Raw genomic sequence first — 15,473 nt, forward strand, 5'->3', positions numbered from 1 at the left:
CTTTTCCTGTGTGGAATAAGCAATGCACAGGGGACAGTTAAAAATGAAAATTGACATTTTTGGCCAAATTGCAAAATTCTGCATGCATCAATCTGACTGGATCATTCTGACTGTGTTGGTATTGGTAGCATCATGCTGCGGGGATGATTTTCTTCAGTAGGGACATGAAAGCTGGTCTGGACTGGTGAGAAGAAGGACAGAGCTAAAAACAACACACTAAAAGAACAAATGATCACATTCTAGCAGAGCAGCAACCCTACAATACAGCCGGGGCTACACTGACAGAGATCAGATCAAAATGTATTCATATGTCTTGGAGGACTTCAGACAAAAGTTCTCACAATTTCCTGGATTTGCTCTTTGCAGATGCTCTGCATCCAAACTGACTGAGGTTCTGCAGTTTCTGAACGGATGTAAAGATATAAAAAGCTGGCCAATAAAATGATCCAAAAGTCATGCAGCTGCGTTTGCAGCAAACAAACTACAAGATATCGACTCTGAGGGCTCACATATAAGCATATGTGTCACATTTTTGAGTGATTAATGTAAGATACATTAACATTTGTGGCTCTAATGTAACAAAATGTGGAAATATTCAAAGAGTATGATAAGAGTATGAAAACATACAAATTATTTTCTGCATCCCTGTACCCTGGTCTTCTATTTGACCAACATTTATATTCATGTCACTTTTCTTGTAAATTTCTGTGTGTGAACGTGGCATTATTATAACAGCATTCCAGCACAAAAGAAATAACTTTGCAATTTCCATTCTCTCATGGCCGCCCTATAAAACTCTCCCTTGGGACAATCTATTTGATGCAATTACACAGATAGAGCCAATGTACATAATGGGATTGTTGAAGGCCCTTTTAACACTGGGTATAACAGTGATACACTAAAATAAATGCTTTAATGCTCGCATGGGGAGAAGTTATCATTGCTATTCATTTGTTTGCTTCCTTACCGGAAATTATTTAAAATTGCCTGAAGACTGACTGCAGCAAACGAAGTGGAACATTTGCACTCTTACAAATTCCATCGTTGCCGTCCTTCATGGGCTCAGTTCTATCCTGATTGATCGTACATTTTATGCCGCTTCAAGGGGACAAAAGAACATTCGACATGCTTGACCCAGCAAGGTGCACACACATATACACGCAGACATGATGAGAGAGGGAGTGTGGACAACACAGCACATTTTCAAACAATGTGAATGAAATGTGGAAGACAATTGTTTTTTTTTTTTTTTTCCCTTTTGCTTCTTTTGTCAGTATTGGTAGAAAATGGAGTATGATATTTAAAAAATATATATTAAGAAAATCAGCTCCAGTTATGGAAAACTGCCATGACTTAAAGGTATTTTACTGAGAATTGTAGGGTGAAATTGTAATCAGAAAAATATTTTTTTTTTCACCCTAATGAGCTGTACAAGAGTCCCAAAAGTGCAGAGTTCATCTGTATTCAGTCCTGTTTATTTGGATACTAAGTAAAATTCACTGTAACAAGCTGCCCTCAGAGTTTATTGAATTAGCAAATAGATTCCACCTGGTTGTAATCACTTTCGATATAAACCTTCCTGTTTTGACAATGCCGCAGAGCTTTTGCTAGAAAACATTGGTCAATAAACAGCAGCCAGAAGATGCTCAGCAAACAACCTGCAACAGAAATACAACTACAACTTTTCAGAGAGGAAATTTAATCCAAAACTGACCTCTACAATTAACAGGCTAGTGTCTGAGATGACAGCTGGGGACATGAAGCTTTATATTCAATAAGCATATGTGTGCGCATTAGTGTGTGTGTCCGTGTCTGTGACTGCGTGCGCGCGTGCGTGTGTGTGTTTGTTTGCCCATGTGGTTCCAGCCACCAGACATCCTTCTGCTGTTTTCTTTGGCCTTTAAATGTTGCCAGATAACCTGCTGTGCATCGGCAAATAGTGAATGTGTGTGTCTTGGTGTCTGAGTGCATTGCCAAAGACAATTCCACCTTCTGCGACAGACACCCCCCCTCCCAACCCCAGCCCACCATCTCTACCTTTCTCCTATAATTATTTTCATCTGAGCAGCGAGGCGGCTGGGATTCAAGGCCGTGGGTCTGGTCACTCTCCTTGTAGCTCAGTTTGACCTTAAGTCTCAGGACAAGCTGCCTACTTTGGAAATGAACCACATGGAGGGTTTGATGCAGGTAGAAAAAGGGAAGGAATGAATAAAAATTGTATTTCATTATAATGAAAGAAGAGAGGAGGAGTTATGGTGATTATGACCTGCATATGCAGATGAGAGATGCATGAAGATGTAGAGTTTATAGTTTAAAAAACATCCCTCTTTTGTAATGGAAAGGTTTGTGACAGACGCCAGAAGACAAAACAAGAGGTGCTGACAGAGACTCAGAGCAACAGAAGCAAAAGAGAAGCAGCTGAATCTCTCTGATTGGACTGATAGAACACTGACAGGGTTAATCTCTAGATAACAACTCCCTATTGATTAGCGCGCACACACACACGAGCCGATTAGAGAATTGATACACAGCACACTCACTCACAGCCTACATGGTCTCCAGAGAAGACTTTTCTGAAGCTTCAGATCCTTGTCCTACTGACCTATATGCATAAATAAGACACAAGAGGGGTTACCACCGGGGGCCTTTTCTTTTTTAAGAGTCTTTAGATGTTCTGTTTGTTTAGATCTACAGTTTTGAGATGTAAACAAGTCCTTCATGTTTACAATAAAAGTGAAAAGTGCGTGAAGTTAGGAAGAGAGAAGTTATTAATGTATGTGATGTAATTTTTAAAGGAAGGTTCTTATTATTCCTTACTGTTGCTTTTGCTAAATGGATAAATGTGACGATAAAAGCGACATCAAACATGTAAATAATCCAAATAGGGAATAGGAAAAGAAAAGCAAGCAAAAGAAAGTCACAGAAATGATAATAAATTTACTAAAAGCAAAAAAGACTCAGGATTGATCCATAAAAACAAAATAAAACAAAACAAAAACTCAGCAAGAGCTTATTTTTCTATTGTCAATTTGAGGAAAAAGTCAAGTGTGGTCTAAAGACGCCTTTTTGTTAGTCCTTTGCTTCCAAAAAACGCACTGCTGCACTTTTTTGTTAAATACAGTACAAATTTAATGTACAGCAGTTTTGCTCTTCGACTACCTGCACCTCACTATTCCACAAAGACAAAACGTTACTCTGTCTTAAATGCAAATAAACCAATATGATGTTGTAAAACTTTGTAGCCGCCATGAATTTGATGAAACAGAGGAGCGCCAAAATTAAAATTCATGTCCACGCTTGATACTTTCTCTCATCTCTGAAGCCAAGTGAAAAGGCATTAACAGAAGATTACGCAGGGCAAAGTTTGACAGACTCCTCTTCTTGATCATCATTCCCCTATTCGCAAAGCTGCTAAACTCACTTTGATGCTAAGGCCGAGATACGCGTACATCATCTACCGGTTATGGGAAGTTCATTCTAGCTGATGAAGATGAATAAAAAAAAGTCATTTACTTATTAAAAATGACTCGGACAGATTTGCCAGGGAGCAAAATCTGGCCAGAGTCGCAGACGGCACAGTCTTGATTCTGCGCCATATTACAGAAGCCAAGTCTATCTTCAAAAAAATGGGGAAAAAAAAAAAAAAAACCTGCTAGCTCTTCTGTTTGGATTAGATGACGAGCCGGTCTGCAAACACCAATTATAATGCTCATATTACCTGCCAAAAGCAGGGCAAGGGGCAGACAGGCAGAAGGAGAGTCAGACAGTGTATTGATCTGTGTTTCTGTGCATTTACTTTTAATGGTTTTCTGTGTTCAGTTTCTGTCCTGTGAGTCTCTGTTGTCTCTGCGTCTTCCTCGTTGATTGCTTCCCAGGTGTGTCTAGTTACCTGATTACCCTCCCTGTGTATTTAAACCCACCTGTTGTCTTTGTCTCTTGTTGGGTCCTTGTCTATGATAGTTTGTCTGCCGGCACAGTTGAACTGTTAAGTAGTCCTGTGTCGGGATTAGCTCGTCGTGTCAGTCTTTGTTTAATTCAGTTGCTACCGGTGCTGAGCCTCTGTGTTTCCGCTCTGCTGTGCTGCCTGAGATCTGGACTGCCTTTGAGCTACACTCTTCATTAAATTCATCATTTTCTTCTACAACCTGGGTCTCTGCGTCTCTCCTCACCACCACCAACCCACTCCACATGACAGACAGGTGGGCAGAGAAGCTCAACTCTTGGCTTGAATGCAAAAAGGAAATGAGTAGCATGTACAGCACAGGAGTAAAGAAAAAAAAAATGAGATTAAAACAAACAAAAGAAAGGAAAAGGAACACGAGTTGTAGAGGTGAAAGAGGAGAGATGATGCAGATGGTGGTCATGCATGATGACCCCATCAATGGTTTAAAAACTCACAAAGACGAGGCTAAGGCTGCATATTTAGGATTTCAAGAATAAAATCTGAGCTAATAAACTAATAAAGGTGATTTTTCACATTTAAATTTTAGAGTTTTTTGTCAGAAGCAGTGAATGGAGGAATAACACATGAATGGTAAACAGGAAGAGAGATACACGAAAAATAAAGCAAACTTAGAATGTCTTATTTTGGGCAAGAATAAGGTGGCTGAAAGAAAAGGAGTATAATAAAAGAAATACTGTAAAATGAAAAGCTAATTCTTTACAGTGAAAGGTTTAGATTAGATTCATAAATCATTAAACACAGCAGCTCTTGCAGTAGAAAGAAGGAGACCTTCTTAAATTACTTAATATTTAGTATATCAACTAAATAAACAGCTTTCTTCCGGTTAAAGGGGGAGTTTTTCCTCTCCACTGCTGCTACATGCATGGTTGACATGAGGGATTGCTGCAAAGTCAACGGTACAAAGCAAGTGATTGTCATGCTCATCCAGGAGGAGTGAATGCTGCAAACATGTGACTCAGTGCAACCCTTAGATGGAAAGATGGAAAGCTTTGAAACCAATTTTATTAATGAACTGAACTTAATTCGCTGCTTTATATACCTAATCAGTTGGAATGTACTTGTAATTGCATTGTAAAGCTCAAGTTTTTGTAAAGTGCTTTGAGATGACAAGTTGTGAATTGGAGCTGTTCAAACTGAATTAAATTGAAAAGATAAATGTATTGTCAGACTATTTTCTGGATTTTTGGCTTGAAACCTTGACATTTCCAATTTTCTATTAGGTCTGGCCTGCCAATTAAAGTATTTTACATACTATTCAGTAATCAGAACAGATCGTGTGAAAATGTCCAAATCCAATCTTTTTTTTTTTCTTTTCTGATTGACTGGTACATCTCCAGTTGTTTTACTTCCTTTGCAACCCTTACTGTTGAGCTCTTGACGCTGAACACATCATCCCATCAATGGTTTAAAAACTCACAAAGACGTCTCACCATTTTGGATGAGACGCGAGTCCCTAATACAGAGGAAGGTCATGTTGTACAAGAACAATAGTGAATCCTCACTTTCAGAAATTCATGCAAATCACTGGACAATCAGCAGCCAGTTCCTCCCTTGCACCCTTGTCTCCACTCCTTTTTGTCACTTGCCTAAATCCAGAGGCCAGCAGTTTGTGCTGACTGGAGATGGGCACCACTTTGAAACACTGAGTCATTCTTTCAGAGCATTGCCTCGTTAATCTTTGCACACACACACACACACACGCACACACACACACACACACACACACGCAATCACTCACTGCTTGTAAACTGCATTTTGGATCTCTGTCTCCCACGCACTGCAAACGTACTACCTTTTGCATCTCTCCAGACATGATGTCTAACAATAGTCTTTCCGATGGCGGATTTTTATGGATGAAACAGTAGTTGCCATTTTCTGAAATTCCCGTACTAACTCACCCTCGTCCTCATTGGAGACAGCAGTCCCTCCATAGCTGATTCGTTTGGTTCCGGTGGGCTTGCGGGGCCCCCTCAGCTGTGTCGGTGTATTATCCCAGTCCGCAAATAGATCCTGTTAGAAACGCTGTCTCATCCTCTGAGCGAGCATCTCTTCTTCAGCTACAGCTCTCTACCCACCCAGAGAGCCCAGCACACTGACAGGCACACAGAGAGTCTGTGTGCAATGTGGGAGTGTGTGCAGGCATATATGCACCCACACATCCACACACACACACACGCAGCTTGAAGCAGGAGGCGAGAGGGCAGTGAGAAACTCCTGTTGCTTCTCTCTCTATCTCCAACCTGTCAGTAAATGTGTGATCCCACCCTGAAAACCCCTGTGCTGTTAATGTGCAATGTCCATAAAGGGTCTCTCTCTTCTCTACCTTTCTCTCTACATCCTTTAGCTTATCTCTCTCCCCCTGCCTCGCTAACTCTCCCTCGGTGCCGCCAGCTACATTTGTTCCCTTCAATGTGTCAAATGATTGCAGGTCTTTTTTTTTATTTTTTTTTTTATCGTAGTGACCTCCGTCTGCTGGCTCTCTCTCTTCCCTCTTCCTTCTGTCCCTCACCCACTCTGTTTGTGAATCCTTCACGTAGACGGTCTACTCCAAATTCCCGCCCAACTTGAGAGGTGAGACGGAACATATGCTCATAGTGCCTATGCGTTTTTTTAAAAGCGATGGCGATAGATAGCAAGAAAAACAAAGAAAATAAAAGAGAGGGCACTCTTTGGTCCACCATTGTCCCTCTAGACAAAAGTGGCTCTTCATTGCCTAGCAACATGATCAACCACTATTCTCATAATAGACAAGGCATGAGTCACCAATTCAAATATTTAGACATTGTTTTGTTGCTTTCCCACCTGTTCACAGTCACATATAGGGTTTCCCCACCAACACACGTCCAATCCCAGACCAGGACTAAAAGAAAAAAACACTGAGCTGAACGCACACCGAAACCACTGTTGATCTTCTATACTTCCAGAGCAGTGTGGATGCATTTCCCACTGTAAGAAGACCTTTGGGTTGACACAAAATATGCTGGAAACACTACAAATCCCTGCTGGCATGGGAGTCCTCCAAAATGATCTGGAGACGGTTGCAGAGGAGAGGGACTTCCCTTCTGGACCTGATATCGTCATGGCGGTATCAGGTCTTCCGGTTATCTTGGATAACTGGAGGACAAGGGATGGATGAATGGATCACAATGTGGGGAATCTATCTGAATGTTAGTGAAGTCCATGGTCAACTTCCTCATAAAATAAGGCTTTACAATTCTTACTACTTACTACTCATTCAATAAACTGACCTGGACATGGTGTTGGTATGGAGTGTCTTTCTTAAGGGGGAATTATGTGGAAACATACAGTTTTAACGATCATACAACAAGACAGTTTTGCATTAGTCATTGTATATTCAGAGAAAATTGCCTTTTCCTCCAGCTACTTTAATTAAATTGATTTGCCTAACCTGCCTAATTTATATATATATAAAAAAATCCTTGAATTGAATTTCTGACTAATGGTATTTTCAAGATCTGAGTTCCATTTTAAGCCGGATTTTTAAAAAACAGCAGGTTGTTTAAAGAACTTGCAGTTTTTATGAACACAGTACATGACATCAGCTTCAGAGCAAAGCTTTAAAGCAGCTCCTTGTTTCCATTCACAACATGATAAATGGTATTTAAACCCAAAACTTGCTAGATTAGAGAAAATAATATTGTGTTATCTCAGGTCCAATCTTCCTTCATGTAAATATTACATCTCAGCATTTTCATATTGCTCCCTTATATCCTTAAAAGATTAAAAAGCAAAACAGAAATTGGTGGAAACCACAAGATTTTTAATTGGTTCTCAGTTTCATGATCTTCCCTCAAGCCTCAAACAAATATGTTTTTCCTTTTCCTCTCGTTCATTGAAGAGTTGCTGCAAAGAAAGACCAATAGCTCCAGCGCTTTCTGGCTGCAAACTGTAATATTGTCTGTCCTTAAGAAAGATAAAAACATACAAATTTTCTCCCGTGTTTTCAGTTGTTGCCATGAGAACTATGTTCATAAGGCCAACAGCAAAAAGAAACTGAGTGCTTTAAAGAAAAAGCAAAAAAACAAAACAAAACTAAAATAAGTAATCAAATCTGAGCATTCCTCCACCCACGGTCTTTCCCTGCCACAGCTATTGGATCTAAGTATGAAGTGAAATGACACACTCGGGTTCAGGTGGCCGCCTGCAGACTCTGACGGGCCTCTCTGCCTGAACTGCATGATTCCAAGTGAAGCATTTGCTCTCATGCTGTTCTTTTTGTCTCTCAATTATTTTTAGTCTGGTCTCTCCACGTTGACCCAGATAGGACCAAAAAGTGTTAAATTTACTAAATTAATGATGACAGAATATCTCTGGGGATGTTCTTTCAATCATTTGTGCTGCGCATAATTTCACAGTAACAACCTTCACATTTTACTGTGTGAATTGTTAAGGTCATTCATAAGTTTGCCAAAATTTCCACAAATCGTTTTATGTTAACACATCCCGTTTTTTTTTATATATTTAGTTAGAAAACCAGCCTATTATCAGCCTAAACCTGCAAGTGACTGTTTCTCATCACTAAACTGTCAGTATGTAGTAAAGTCAGATTATTTATTTGGCAATAGAACTAACAGAAATCCCTGTAATTCAAGAAATTTGTATATTGTCATTTACAAGTGGCATTAAATATATGTTACAATGAATATCATCCGTAATGTAAAAACAGCCACCACCCTTTACACAGATGGGTAGATGTGTTAAGGTATGCAACCCCTCCAGGTGGTGGTTAACGGTTAACTCATTGATTTTTGTCAGCACATTTTATACATATTATGAACGTCACACCGTCGAATGATCGTTGCATCGATCGAAAAGCAGATAGACTGGAACCTTCTGTCACATTTCAGCATTGATCCCTGGCCAGCTGAGAGAGCATGAACATTTCAGCACAACAGAGTATGGCTATGATCAATAACACTCAAGCGGCAGGTGACAGAGCCATTGGAGCCTCAACATACAAATTTCTGTAGAGAGAATAGAGAAGGATTGTTTTTTTTTTAGTGCAGAGAATGGTGTTTCATTAAATGTTTTTACCTTTGATTTTCAAAGCAAAAAAAGTAATCAAAAACAACAGAAAGGGAATACCCCAATCTGGATTAGCAGTGGATCAGTAGTGGGCATAAGACTAGATCTTTTAAACAGAACAAATTTAAATTCAACACAAAAAACTAAAATATCCGTACCATTAGCTTTATCTGAGTTTTTAGTGCCCAACAGATGGACTAGTAAGCCCTTTCTCTATTGTCAAGTCTCACTCTTGCCAGTTAATGTCTGGTTCGCTCCTAGCCAAGTTGGGTCTATCTCCACTGGGAGTCTGTTCCTCACTATTGTTGGCTTGAATAGGCAGGAATGTGGGCGCGCCCTGAGCGCACAGGAGCTGTGGTGACGACACCATTTGCAGCAACACGAGATTATTTGATGGACTCAAATAAACTCAGACATTTCGTTTTTGTCTTAAAGACAAACAGAAGTGTTAAGTGGCTAAGACTGAAGCCTAAAATAAAATTTTATCATGTCTGATTCAAATCAGTGGAATGTTGAGCAAATGGTCCTTACACCGTATCTTATACAAGGCACACCCACACATCCAACACACATACATACGTTACCTAAACATAATCCTCTTAAACATAGGTAGTAATGATGCTGGAGGAAGAAATGTCACCAAGGACAAGACAACTGGAAGAGGTCCATTAATCAGCAGACCTCTAAGATTAGCGGTGTCATTAGACCCAAAGCAATCTCTGTTCTTATACCACCTGAAAGTATAAATTACTATTTTACTTTATTTTGCCTCCAAATATATCCTTTGAGGAAAGATTTTTGTTTTTGTGTGGTAAGACCTCCCAACTTACAATATATTTTTAGATTGATGCAATGTGGAGTGCAATTGTGCATGTTCCTGACAAGCCACAGTGACATACAGCCCCATATTTCACCATCATGCATTCCTGCTGACAGTGAACCTGTCAGCAAACCCAACACTCACACACAGATGACACACACACACACACACACACACACACACATTTACAGCACATGCAAACCCCCAACCATACCCAGTCACTAATAAACCCACACATACATAAAGAGGAGAATAGGTGGTTGGGATGCAGCGGGTGATAAACACCACAATCACAAAACAGTGTGCACAGCGCGGTGCACATTGATTGCAATGTAATGCACAATATCCTTAAACCCATCCCAACCCTCTGCCGTCCCCATCCCCCCTACTACAGCCTTCTCTCCCCTTCACTTACATCCCTGACACCAGCTGGACCCCAAAATTAATCCCTAGTGACTTTTCCATCCCACAGATGTGAACGGACAAAACCTGGTTCAGAGTGCGTCAGTGAGGCTTTCCATCTTTTCATTTGTTAATATTTTTGGTACAGCGCATTGTGTTTAGTAATGTTGTAATTCAAGCAGGATTCAAGAGGATGAAATATATGAGAAAATTGTAGGAAAGTCTATAATTGTCCCTATATGCTGTTTTTTCCTGTAGAGAGCTGCAATTACACTGTGGAAAGCAGACATCCCATAGGCTAAAGTAATTAACTACGACTGAAAACACTAACACAATGTGGAAACAGTGGAATTAATTGCAATTATTATCAATTAAACCACATCGAGGGAAGAAATGATGTGCTTCTCTCCTTCTACATGCTTCGACTTAAAGTATTTGAATTATTTTCTCAATGACAGATTAGTATGTTTTTGTCTGCCCCCTATTGAAACAGAGATATTTACTATGTTTCCAAGCTGTGTACAGAAGGGACCAACATGTCTGTACACGGCCTTGTCGCTTATTTACGGCTAAATCAATGCCACTAGAGTTGAAGAAATCTGTTGTTGACCCTCATACTATGGACTGGATTGTCTTTTCTCTGTAGACCAACAACGTCGATGCAGGAATGACCCGTCCTTACTAACAACACATTGTCAATATCCAGTTTGTTCCAGTCCGGAAAAGGAAGGAAGGGAAGCTCCTTGTTGGAGGTTATTCATGCGTCAGATTAAATATCAGAGCGAGTTCTTCATGTTTGAATGCCTTGAAATTGGAAAATAAAATAAAGTAGATGAGCTGAGATTATTCTAATAGTGATATTGGTAGGGCCAGAGATAAGGGCCTGTATTTCTTAAACTTTTCAACATTTTGTCAAAATTCCAATGACAAGGTCAAATTTATTTTATTGGATTTTTATAGGGTAGTGCATAATTTACAAATAAAATCAAAAAGTGTGAACTTGTGTTCAGCACCTTCTACTCTGATCCAGTTCAACCAATTTACCCATCAGTTAGGAAATTGATAGAGTAGAAATACTAACATAAATGCTTCCGTAATGTCAAGGTATTCATTTTTTTTTCTTAGAAAATATTAACAAATTAAAGTGGTGATTAAATAAAATCACATGAATGTTTGTAGGTAGGACTGTTGGTTTGTAGTCGTAAGTTGACAAAATATAAAAAAAATAAATTAATTAAAAATCCACCATTATGAATACTTGAAATACTCTGCTGTGGGAGCTTTCGACAAATTTCCACAAAATTGCCTGTTGGTGTTTGGCGTCAGAGATTTTCCACGATATATTAGAGTGTGAAACTGCTTCAGCCCTTCCTTTCCCACAGCCAAGAGGTCCAGGTTTCAGAGAGCCAGTCTGATTGCTGCCTCAGGGAATTTATTTCACATCTAATCTAAAAGTTCATTAAACTGCATCCCAACAAACATGCTTCACATGCAGGCTCCTATGACACTGCCAGTCTCATATACAGGGGATAAGAAATATCCTTCACCATGTGCAGCATGTGGTTGTTCTTTATTACTGTCTGCAGTCGTAAACACGGAGAGGGAAAGCCCCTTCTTCTGTCACATCTCACCACTGCTCAGAGGGAGGAACATCTTATCTCACAACTGCAGAGAGGGAGCGAATTAAGAAGGGGAAAAAAAAAAAGATGGATGAGAGGGCATAATGTGAGCACGGCTCTGTAGGGGGGAAGGACATATGGTATTTTGGGACAGTGGCCAAAAGGGAAAAGCTGTGACAGAAAGAGACAAAGATTATACATCTTGCAAATTAATAGTTTTTTTTAAAGGTACATAAGTTATAAGAAGCAAAAAATGTTATCTTGAAGCTACCTTGAATCTTCTGCTTTGTACATATATATATATATAAAACAAACTCATCACTTACTACCCACCACATATGAATCCACTGACACAGTGCCACCAGTGTTAAAGAACTGTTTTCTCCTATTTAAATACACATTTTCGCGAGTAGAGGTATTGATTTTATTCAAGCATGCTCGATGCAATGATGTCATTCCAAAATGGTTTCCTAGCAACTGTTGTCTGGGGCAACCAGCATTCTCTGCAGGCAGCGCATCGAGAGCTTTGCAGGAGGGAGAGAGAGAGAGAGAGCGCGAGTGAGACGCATAGAGAATGACAGCGTGGATGAGAGTTTAAATGTGTTTAATTAGCTGCTTGTGAGTCTTAATGCCCCCAACATCAAAGCAATCTCCACACCTCTTATCGAGGTTTCTAATATTATCATGTGTCATTAGCTGAGAGTCTGAAGTTCGTTCCAATTTTACGGATTTGTGTGCTTTGAATATTGATCTCGCACTTAGGCATACAACGACATCCACAGAAATTCGACCTATTTCCTAATTTTTCACACACAAACACACACACGCACACACACGCACACGCACACTCTCACCGCACTCTCAACTCACATTCACGGGCTCATGAATGCAAGTCGTGGCAAAAATTCTTAATCGATATTCATTCACACACTGCCCTCTACCGACAGATCTCAGAAAGTGTAGAAAATAAAGCCTGGGTGCAAATTACATCTCCCCAGTTTCATGGAGATTTTCCATCAAAACCTGCCACGAATTGGATTGACAGTTAAACAGTCAGATGAAAGTCAATCTGCTTTATCTCATGAGCACTGCCAACTGAGTATTGGTGAAATGCAAAGCTGATGTGAAAGATGAGAAACTACATATGGACAGATTATAGTTCTATTTCCACATATTTGAAATATATAAAATACTAAGGTTCTGATACATCTATCACCTTTTTATCTATAATCTGTTCCCTCAACTGTTAGTTCTTGTAGGTTCAGATAAAGAATCATGTACGAAGTTCACTTGAATCTAAGATCAAAGGTGGACTAAGTGAAACAACAGAAAGACATGAATAGATTATGGGATGTCTAAATCACGTGAGTATTGTGAACTTATGTTAAATGCTGCCTCAGCTGGTTAATAAAATATATTGGGTGGTAAAATAAAGACGGCCAAAATGACAATATCACTAAATCATTTTTGGTATACAGTAGGCCTTCATAAACTGAAACAAACAGACTGAATAAATCAGTTGGATCTGTCTGATCCAAACAGATCAACTGAACTCTGAGTGTTTTACCCTGCGCGGTCCGGTGTGAGCTTTTAGCAGGATTTTTTATTTTTTATTTTATTTTTTTTGCGTGGTTTCGCTTCTCCGAAACGGACAGATGTTGCGTCTGCAGCTCCTCCAGAACGCCGCTCTCCTGGATAACTTGCACCAAGGCTCCATTTGTTAAATATGCTGCTGGATGAGTTACTACCAGCGGTTTCTAATTCTTCGCAGCGGCGTAGCCGCGTCTGCAGTGGTTGAGCAGCGGACTGCGCATGTTACAGTCTAATTAACTTTTGCATAGTCATTTATTTCCTCAAGATAAACTGCCGGCTCCTCAAATGGATTAACACAACGTTGCATTCTCTTTTTTCTCTGGTCTGTAATGAAGACTTGAATTTAACGTGCCATTTCAACCAAAGGTTTATAATGTGCTTCCTAACCATTTTTTATTTGTAAGTATTGATTTTATTTTTTAGCCAAGCCTCTGTCTCTGCTAATGACATCTTCAATAAATTTTTTGATCCCAAGCTGAACAGACAGAAAAAGTTACCATTTTACATTGTTAATTTGAGAACCATTTTTATTTTGAAGTGTTGATTTTATATTTGAACCCTTATTTATTGTAAAGTGTTGATTTTATTTTTGAACTCATTTATTTTTGAAGTGCTGATTTTGTTTTTGAACCATTTTTTATTTTGAAGTGTTGATTTTTATTTTTGAAACCTTATTTATTGCAAAGTGTTGATTTTATTTTTGAACCCTTATTTATTTTTGAAGTGTTGATTGTCTGAAAGACCTTAGACATGAATTGCCCCATACGGGGTTTGAACCGACGACCTCAGCATTACCAGCACAGTGCTCTAACCTGCTGAGCTAACTCACCTACCTTACGAACTGTTGAGTTTCCATGGATTTAAGAAGAACTTACATGATCTTACCACAATGACGATTTGATAAAAGTGCTTATATTCTAATGTTTTTCAAAACAACATACATAATATTTTATTTTCCAGAGATTTTGTATTTTGAAGTCTTGATATTATTTTTGAACCATTTTTAAATTTCAGAGATATTTTTTATTTTAATGTGTTAATTTTTATTTTTGAACCATTTTTTTATTTGTAAGTATTGATTTTATTTTATAGCCATTTAGCCAATTCACTGTAGAACCATTTGTCTCTGCTAATGACATGTTCAATACAATTTTTTGATCCCAGGCTTAGTTTATGGACTGTAATGTGAAATTAGGCACAAGTATAAGTCTGACAGTTTGTTCACCAAGTTACTGTGCTCTCTGAGAGTATCTGTGGTATAAGTATTTGACATGGTTCCATGCCCATCGTTGACATCAGTCTCTAACAAAATTTGGATAATCTACCAGGAACACTGCAAAGAGCATGAGTTTCTGTAGTGTAGTGGTTATCATGTTTGCTTCACATGCAAAAGGTCTCTGGTTCAAAACCAGACAGAAACAGTTTTAGTATGTTTACTAAAGGTCAACAAGGGTTCTGTGGTGTCATGGGCTGTACTCTGAATCCAGGCATCTGAGTGCAAGCCTCAGTTGAAGTTTTCATGCATCGCATCTCACATCATCAACTTTGGAACCTCAAACTGAAACAAAGTAGAGAAGCTCAGTTCCTCTAGTGTAGTGGTTATCATGTTTGCTTTACATGCAAAAGGTCTCTGGTTCAAAACCAGACAGAAACAGTTTTTGTAGGTTATGCATCTCTTGGGGTGCAGTGAGACAACAAGAGCTTTCCTCTTTCGAAATGGTTCATTTGCCAATCGACTTCAATGTAGGCTTTTTTGAAATCTAAGCAATTTTACTTCAATTACCAATTGGCAGTTCTATGGCGTAATGCACATGTATCAAACTCAAGGCCCGCGGGCCACATGCGGTCCCCCAGCATTATATAGGCCAATGATTAACTTAAAATCAGTTTTGAGCACGAATAGACTACAAACTACATCTCCCATAATGCATTCCGATTGTTACGGAACGCACTTCCTCCTGGTCCCCATCTGCAGAAAAATCTGCGCTAATTCATCAGCCAGTTGGATCTGTCTGATCCAAACAGATCA

General features: G+C 39.2%; 1 protein-coding gene and 1 non-coding gene across 3 annotated transcripts in view; one reads left to right on the forward strand and one right to left on the reverse strand.

The window, feature by feature from the left end:
* frmd4a (FERM domain containing 4A) overlaps window positions 1–15,473 on the reverse strand; it is a 113,763-nt gene that overhangs the window by 86,855 nt on the left and 11,435 nt on the right. The window contains exon 1 of one of the 2 annotated variants that reach the window (XM_016668129.1): window positions 5,863–6,298. The exons of the other annotated variant lie outside the window; for it this stretch is intronic. Coding sequence (XP_016523615.1) covers window positions 5,863–5,895 — 33 coding nt within the window. The 5' untranslated portion in view covers window positions 5,896–6,298. Of the gene's footprint in view, window positions 1–5,862; window positions 6,299–15,473 lie in introns of those variants that run through there. 2 annotated transcript variants of the gene reach the window in all.
* On the forward strand, window positions 14,793–14,865 carry trnav-cac (transfer RNA valine (anticodon CAC)). Its single transcript has one exon. It is a non-coding gene; the product is annotated as a tRNA-Val (tRNA).

This window comes from Poecilia formosa, unplaced genomic scaffold (genome assembly GCF_000485575.1).
Source record: "Poecilia formosa unplaced genomic scaffold, Poecilia_formosa-5.1.2 Scaffold13, whole genome shotgun sequence".
Lineage (NCBI taxonomy): Eukaryota > Metazoa > Chordata > Actinopteri > Cyprinodontiformes > Poeciliidae > Poecilia > Poecilia formosa.